This window comes from Patiria miniata, unplaced genomic scaffold, assembly GCF_015706575.1.
Source record: "Patiria miniata isolate m_02_andy unplaced genomic scaffold, ASM1570657v1 HiC_scaffold_10, whole genome shotgun sequence".
Lineage (NCBI taxonomy): Eukaryota > Metazoa > Echinodermata > Asteroidea > Valvatida > Asterinidae > Patiria > Patiria miniata.
The window spans coordinates 11,377,040-11,386,198 of NW_024037048.1; the positions used below are offsets into that span (position 1 = coordinate 11,377,040).

At 40.3% G+C, this 9,159-nt stretch overlaps 1 protein-coding gene across 1 annotated transcript; it reads right to left on the bottom strand.

Moving 5' to 3' along the window:
• Positions 1–655: 655 nt before the first annotated feature.
• LOC119740782 lies at positions 656–5,628 on the bottom strand. The gene is made up of 5 exons (XM_038216206.1): positions 5,559–5,628; positions 2,305–2,418; positions 1,919–2,073; positions 1,189–1,306; positions 656–949 (listed from the first exon to the last, which is right to left on the bottom strand). Exons 1-5 carry the CDS (start codon positions 5,619–5,621, stop codon positions 656–658), a joined length of 744 nt encoding a protein of 247 aa, XP_038072134.1. The 5' UTR covers positions 5,622–5,628.
• Between the last annotated feature and the right edge of the window lie 3,531 nt (positions 5,629–9,159).

Here is a 9,159-nt window from a genome sequence, read left to right on the forward strand (position 1 = left end):
AAAAAAAAAAAATCAGAATGACTTGGCCTAAAAAGAAAACGATTTCTTGCATTTGCTGGCTGATTAAATCGCTCTTTGCGCGGCATTGTTGATTTTTCGAATTTTTATTTTCGTTTCAGAACGCTTTATAAAGTTACTAAGTATGCTCAACAAAAATGTTTGACGATGGAACACCGCGTGCACATGTGTTGTAACTATCAAACATTAACATCAAAGCTTATTCTGTATCGTGCATTCACTTAGAAATAGAAAGTCGGTTGATCGTGACTGCATGTTAGATCTGACGTATGTACTCCAGCTGGTAAGTGTGTTTACGAATACAAACATTTATTTTTGCGGCGGGGGTGCCGCTGCTTGAAGTATCGGCACACTCCAGGAATGGACTGGTTCTAGTTTGTGATATTGTGTACAGTGGGAATTGCAAAACCAGATTCAGTTAGTGCAGTACATCGTTTAATTGGCTTCGTGCATGTGTACGTCAATTCAGCAGATTTTATCTAGTATAATCTACACTCACAGCAGCTTTGAACAAGCATTTTTTTCAGCTGTGCCAAAATGGTCGAAACCCGTTTTTATGGGGGAAAAAATGTACGTTCGTATTTTCAACAAATTCCCGAACGAAATACGGCAGAGTCGTACTAGTTGGCAGGTCTGCTTAAGGCAACATTCTCCCTGTTGCTGTGCAATCTGCACAGTAATACCTGTCCAGGTGTAAATTAACATTACTTAAATCTACACATTCAAAGTGAAACCACAGATCACAGTTGTCGCACTGTATCCACTGCAAAGTTCTTGTCTTTGGCTGACAGCAGGTGGAACATGCACATCTCCCATCTGCCGCAGTTATGGTGTTGTGCACAATGCAGTCCTTGATGTACCTTCTGTACATCGGTACATGTTGCTGGCGCATGATCACTTGAGGTTTCTTGGCCAGAATTGCTTCCGCATACTGAACAAAAAGTTAAAAGGAAAGAAAATCTGGTAAGAATCCAAGTTGTGCATAGTTAGCGGAGCAACAAGAGTGAGTGTGTAACTGCACCATGCAACAAAACTTTTTGTGATATTTGAAAACTGCCAACAATAAGCTGGATATAGCTGAAATGTAAGGAGCAAATCACCTGACCAAAAAGTATGAAAGTCTGAGGACCAGGTAAAATTGCATAGTCTTCTGGCCACTTATATAGCTACCATCAAAATGAAAACATCACAGCTGCTGTTTTCATGCTGCAGGCTGATGGGATAAGTCACCTGCTTCCAATCATTCAGCTTCTCAGTACACTCATCCGATCTGTGCCGCATAAACCTCCTGTGTAAACAAAATATAATATGAACATTGAAAATGTAATACCATTTTTTCACTGTTACAATGTTCATTTACAACGTTCAGTACCGCGTTTGTACTGGTGTAGTGAACGAACCTTTCTACTAATAGCCAAGCATACCATTCCTTTATGAAAAGCATTAGCTTCATCATACATCAAGCTTTCAGTTCTTCTGTATACATTGACAGGAGGCCTGCATCGACACACTCCAGATCTACCATGCAAGTCTTCCTAGTTTTGTTTCGACTACTTTAGTTATCTTAATTATTCGTGAGTTGTTGCTTCACCACTGTAGCGAACCAGGTTGGCAGTGAAATGCAGTAATAATAGGTGAGCCACGGTGACGCTCCGTTTACTCAATTTAATTTTTTTGGCAGTCTTTTTTTTCTTTTTCTTTACTTCGTGTGAAACAAATATCAACGTCATATATATTTCAAAGGTAAAAATACTGTCCAAAGTATTTAAACAGTTTTTAGACAAAAGTCTGTTAATAATTATTTGTATTGTCAAAGTTATAGCCAGAGAAAACATTTCATTTAGTGTTTACTTAAATATTATAAGCACCCCTCACTGGAAACATTTAAGCATATAGTTACCTCCAGCATTCCAGGTAGAATTCAATATTTTGTGTTGCTCCTGTGGGGTTCAACACTGCTATAGTCTGCTCCCGAGGATTCGCCACCATCAACATCCAGTGTTGATTGTCCACATTGATGGGCAGAAGAACCCAATCAAAGGTTGTGAATCTTTTCTGTGTTTTTTTTCAATCCAGAAAAAGAAAGATGAACATGAAAATATTGTACACTGCAACCTGCAGCCCTAGCTTTATCCTATGATGTATATGACCTCTCATTGAAATACTTTTGGGCAAAATACAAGACTTGTGAGTGTGACTGCCCGATGACTTGAAATCTTGTAAAATGTCCGACATAATGTTTGCACTGTAGCCCCTCTCTATTGACGCTCCTTCAATTTTCATTACCTTCGTGAAAAGCCACTCAAAGTTGTCATTAGCCCATTTGTCGGCACAGAAGCACTGCATTATGTATGCCCGGGGATGCCTTTGGGAACAGATTTCCAAGAATCCATGGATAATCTGCAGAGTTATAATTAGAAAGACAAAATCTCAACAGTGCCTTAATATAGGCTTATTAAGTCACTGAAACAATTCACTAACCTTACAAGTATTAGCACTTGAACTCCATGACAACAGAGAATGGTGTGTCATTACATGGAGCTACATCCATGGTCATCCTATGATCAATGTACACACTGATACATCACAATGTCACATTACTTGTGTACAATGAATTCTTTTTAGCCACGTTGAAAAACCTCAATAAAATTAATACTCCTACTGAGGGAAAGTAACGCACCCCACAAATTGATCAAATGACAAATCTTTAGGCATGGACACACACACAACCTCATGAAAATATGGGATGAAGTATGCTGCTGGTGGTAGTGGGGGGATCATTTGACTAGTGCATTATGGATGTATATAAGTAAGCTTTCAAATCGAATAAAACATAGAAGGGTAATTATACAAAGAAAACAATTATCGCAAGAAAGAAAAGCTTATTCAGCTAGCAAGACATTGCTTTACGTGCATTATACATGTTTGCTAATGATGAGAGCCCCATCCCCATGATGAGCGTATAGTGCAAATCAACACAAGAGTAGACTACGTATACTGGGCATTCTTTCTTTTGTGTGCACTGCACACGAGTTACTGACCTACAGGGTCTTGGATGATCACCCTAACAAAACAAAATATGAAATTTAATGTTGTTGATGATATGTATCAGTGGCTCCTATGTGGTAAAAGGATTGGAGTTATTCTTAAACTTTAATATCATATTTTGTGGAAAGCACTTGCAGCAAAAGTATGCAAATCAATTGGGTCACTTTACTAATATTTACATGCTTACGTTCGATTGACCCTACTTTCCTACATGAATTCCTTCGATATGAACTGTACACACAGCACACAGCAGTAATTATGATAGAAAAAATACAAAGTTGAGATGTTTGTACCCACCATGAGTTCTTCCTCCCTTGCATTGAGCTTCCTCCTCTTTTCACTTCTGTGGAAGTCCGGCCCAAACATGCAACAGAGTGTGTTCCATGATTTGATCACGAATGGTACATCATCATCTGGAACTGTGTCATTCCAGTCTCTAAACCGGATCTTGTAATTGCTCTTGATGCCTTTTGAGAAAAAAACATAGGATGATGAAATGTTTGAAATTAGTAATGATGGAGGCAGGGGTTACCTGCCCCCCCCCCCCTCGATTTCCCAGGCCAAAACATTCCCATCTTGAATGTGCCCCTTAGCCCTATTTCAGATGAGTACAAAGTGGCTCTTTGATTTGTTTTGATATTTTGTTTTTCTGTAACCATTTCCATAAATGACATTGAGTTCTAACATAAACGAGGAGTTCAATAACCAAGGCCCAAAGCTTTACAGTGTGCCCTGAAAAAAAAGGCCCAGAGAACGCGGTTTGGAAGAGCGCGCCCCGTATTCCTGGAAATGGTTTTGAAGAGGGCCCCCCTATTTTAGAAAATGGTAACAGCCCCCCCCCCCTCTCCCCGACAAAGAGTCGTTGGATCTCAGCTCGAAATTTGTTAAAACGTAAAACAAAATGGCGGTTGTGCGATGCAAATTTCGAAGGAAAACAAGCTCTCAGTGGACTGTATAGCTACTTTGACATTTCAACTGCAATATTCCAGTCTAATTCATAATTATTCAATGAATCTTTTATTTACAACTTTACACACATTGCCTCAGTATTATAATCTCGTGTACATGTATGTAATGTTGATGGCATAAAACTGGCTTAGAAAATGAATCTTCTTATTTTGTGATGACCACTAGACACGTCATAACTTGCGACGTGTTTTAAGCCATTGTCAAGGAACTTATGACGCGTTCAACACATCGCAACTTTCGTGAAATGGATGGTAAGACGCGTCGCAAGTTGCGACATGTTACAGTCGTAACTTGAGTTGCGACGCGTCGCAGCGCTTTGTGAAATCGGATGCTGCAGCTGCTCCCCCCTGCAAATATTCCTGGATACGCCCCTGACCAGGCATTTGAACTTTGTAGATATAGAATGCAGGGCCACGCTAGAAATCCAAAGTTGTACCCATTATTATTTTTTCAACACTTGTGCAGAGTTTCTACCTTTTAAAAAATTCTTTTTGAGAAAAAAATATTGAGAAAATAGCGTTTATTAGGCCTACATCATTACATTTACATGTAGTCCTAGGCATACTGTACTAGCATTAAACATTAAACATGTTGTTAAATGCATGGTCATGATGGTCAGGTTGCAAAATAATATTAATAATAACAGCAATAAGAAACTCGTTTACACTGTTGATTTTGAGTTTTTTATAGGCCCTATGCCTGGGGTTAGGCCTGATTTCTTCTATACTTAGTATAATAATAATTAACTAACTAGGCCCAGCATTTGCCCAGTACTCAGAAGGCCTAGGCCGACGGCCGACCTACCCATATTCGCATCTCCAACAGCATCCTGTCCGAAGTTTGGTTTCTTTTTATGACAAATAAACGTCAAAGAAGTATGGCGTTCGAATTCCTTACGAAGCCCTTCTGCCTCTGCCAGAGTAGAAACCCAGCCAGACAGACCGTCCTGAGAAAGAGGAGTCCACAGATTCGACCACGGAGGCGGATTATTTTAAGGACTATTGTCCGAATTATCCGGCACAACCGTAAACGCCATGATTGCATTTTTTGACGTCAGCATTTAATTCTCGCGCGCCAAAAAAAGTAGGGGCGGTACCATTACGCTATGCATATTCAAGACCATATCCAATATGCATGCCGTCTGATGACGATGTCATTTTGGTTGTTCTCGAACAGTGCCTTCCGAGCTTCCCAGCCACACAGGGAACGCAGCCGTGTGAAAGCAAGGTCGGTACACGTACGTCCACCGCTATTCACCGTAAAGGTGTATACCATAGCAGGAATGCCGACACCTCTTCCGATACTTTGGCACGCTCAACCACCTTGGCTGATGCTACTCCCAACGCACGGCTTACTTATGTTCTCCGCTACAACGGGGAACTACACGCTACCGGGTCAAGTGCACACAGCTCGCCGGCAACAACCTAGCGATCTCGGCTCCCTAGTAAGCGCTACCCACGGCATAAAGCCGATCCTAGTAAACCACACACACAAACCACAAACTCTACAAAGTTCGTGCTTACCTCTTCACCACACGTTTCGCCCACACAGTACAGACGACTGACTGTTGACTCACGAACTGCCATTACCGCACTGTACTGACCGTCTAACCACGTGTGTACGTCTCCACAGCACACAGAACAATGCTGGGCGACGCGCAGCCAATCACATCTCTGCGCGCAGTCACGTACACTAATGCTCCACGCCGTGACATGCCAACACATGTACGTATAATAAGCGTATTGTAGAATGTACATACAGTGTACGTGTGCGCATTGTTATACGGCACTGAGTGGAACGCGTGCTGAAGTGTACCTTGCCGTGCTTCTCTGGAAAGATGCAACTCAGTGATTTTTGTGATTTTTTTTTTATGGATACCGACTAAAAGCAATTCTGACTTGAGTCAAGTCTAGCAATTCCCATGAGAATAATGAGAGGCTAATCTAACGGCACAACTTTACAATTAACGCAAACCTACTCACTATAGCAGAAAATAGCGTGAAATCCAAACCGTGCAGTAAAACAGAGGCGGATCTAGCTTTGACTGGGGGGGGGGTAGATGTCAAGTTGGGGAGAGGGGTCTGCATTTTTTTTTAATTATTTGCGGCTGGGGGCGGAGGGAGTGGGGGCACCTAGATCCGCCACTGTCAAACCAAGTTGTTTGTTTCACGCTCGCTATTTGAGAGCTGTGAAAATGACTTTTAATGTCTACGGAGATTGCACAGTTTCAGCAGGTGACTTAATTGCAACACCTGACCATCAATGGAATGTCATTGGCAAAGAAAGTTCGTTTTTTTTTCACTGGTCATCCAGCCTCCATAAAATCAAAAAGCGCAAGAGGCGGGATGGGGCTTGTTTGCTTTAGGATACCTATAAAGGTATTCTGTTTAATTAACCTGTTGTATTTATTAATTACCCAATACCACAAAAAAGGTTGCATTTACTTTCAGCAAAATCATACTTTCTTTTATATGTTTGGCCAAATGTGGCAAATAAAAACTTTTTTGCAAACTTAAAAAAAAAATTAAAATACGACATTGCTTTGAAAAAGAATATTCCATTAAAATACTGTCCTATAGGCCCTACAGTTGATACAATAAAAATCGTTGTGAACAAACTTAACGCATACTTTTCACTATATCTCAATACTCATGCATACTTTTCACTATATCTCAATACTTATGCATAAAGCTAAATATATTTTTTTTTTTGCAAAAAGTAAAAAAAACACAAATCTATTGTAATATGCAAAAACATTAATAATATGTTATTTTTTTGTGACTTTATCATTGAACATTATTTGTTTTAACTAATTGGTTATTGTTTCGGCAAAATGGAAAGTAATTCAACTAATCAGCAACAAGATGCGCGTGTCTTTATGTGTTAGATTTGTTTTGTTTATTCGGGGTAAAGGAGAAAGCCACTGAATGAGGTGAAGTGATGGGAACCACCATTTGCCTTACCGCCAAAGGTGAGATATATCCTATCTCCACGCTGCAGAACCACCACCGCGCTTGCAGACACCTGCTCCCAGTGACTTGAATCAGTGCTTTGGCCAGAGACAATCCGTTCGCCGTTCTTCCGGAGATAAATGAACAGGTGGATGCTGGAAGAATGTTTGAGCACAGAAAACATGAACACGTAGGTGCCCGGCACTCCACACGTGAACGTGCCGGTCTCGAGTTCGAAACTGGTACCCGGCAGAAGCGTTTCGGTCTCCTGGAAGGGCAAACGGGTGTCGAAACGCGTAGAGGTAAACGACTCGGTCGTCCTCACCACGGTGAATGCTACCCGCTGGTCGGGTTGTGTCTCCCCTGGCTCACCCTTTTGACCTTTGACACCAGTCCGACCGGTTGTCCCGACTGAACCTTTAGGCCCAGTGTCACCTTGAGGGCCAATCGGTCCGATTAGCCCTGGCAGGCCTCTACCGTCGTCACCCGGCTCTCCTTTTTGACCTGCATCACCTTTTGACCCTTGTAAAATTCCTACAATTGCCGCTGTTTCCTGGCAGCACGTTTGGCCCGCCCGAGTTGCAGGACCATCACCGTCCGAGGGAACCGGCCCAGTAAGGGAAGCTCGGAGGTTGACGGAGTTACCCAGAAGGAGGGCGATTGAAAGAACGGTTGCCACGCAGATCTTCATTCTGTACAGAAGAACAATAAAAAAAAAACAATTCCGGTGATTTTGTTTTAAATTAAATATTTTTTTTTTTAAATAGGGAAGAGTAGAGAAAAATATTGAGTTCCGATAAACTGGAGAACTAGTCTAAAACAAGTGACAATCCGCCGCCAGATTAAAAAAAAAACACCAAAAAAAATGAGATTGGATAAATCATTGTTCAAAAAATGTTTTCTTTGTGATATAACAGTGGCGTATGAGGGGCAAGGGGCCGATAAAAGTAAGGAAAGGTCACCGAATTGCAAAAAGCGTTCTGGAACTGTAGTATTTTTTTGTTTTTTTTGGGGGGAGGGGGGAGATGGAAGCGAAGCACAACTGCCCCTTCCCCGGTCCTGATAGAATCATTAATTAATGTCACCACACCCACCTCGATGATTCGTTCTTGAAAATCAGGTCAAAGAAGAGATCACAAGGAGTTTAATGTAGGCTGAGAAAAAAACATACACACGAAGACTGATTACGTTTATACTTATAGTATTAAGGAATAATAAGGAATAATTAAGCTAACATTGCATTTTTTTTTCTCATTTGGATAAATTGCCATCCAAAAACAGTAAAAACAACTCGCCAATTAATAAGGGTCAAATTATTAAAATAATAGGTATTCCCGTCGAATTCGTCAATAAAAACAACCTGTTTTATTGTGGTATTGTTCAATTTCTCGTGACTTGACTGATTCTTGAAATTAGCATTCAATTGTCTTAACGTTATTGTTGTTGTTTTTATTTCAAACTTATTTTGTAAAGGTAAGTTTCTATTTTTGAAACACTATAGTAACTAGGTCAAAAGTTTGTTGGCATTCTAAGCATTTGTTACACTTTTCCAGGCACATTTACTTTTAACGCCAGTTTGCTATGAGTTTTAAAGCAGCATTGAAATTCTTCATTCACTACGAAATATTGTAGGTTTGCCAACCCAATTTCACACTTTGCTAATTCAATAATAAAACATTTTCATTCAAATACGCATAAATCAGGCAAACGTTTTCACACCCGGTTAAATTTAGCGACAGTTCAAAATATTTCAGGGTGTTCTTTATTCACGCGTGAAAAGTAGGCAGCAAATTACGTCACTTGTGCATTGAATTTCTTGTGCTTTGAATTTCGTTCTTGCTCGGGAATTCAATTTGATGCATACGTTTACAAAAGTAACACAGTTCAATGATATTTGGAAGTTGCATTAGCAAGATAATGTGTTATCGTGATACAACAGAGGATAAAATGACACGGCTTTTGAAAAGTTAGGATTAAGGAATGTACAGCTATTTCAAAGATTGGAATGCCTGGGAAGGGAATATGAAAAAAAAAAGCAGAACATGACTGCATCAATGCAAAGTGTCAAATTCATAGAAGGAAATACACGTGGAACACTCGCCGATAAAATACAATGTAAAAATACAGATTTTTATGTGAGGACAATTGACCTGTTTGTTGCAATGACTTGGTG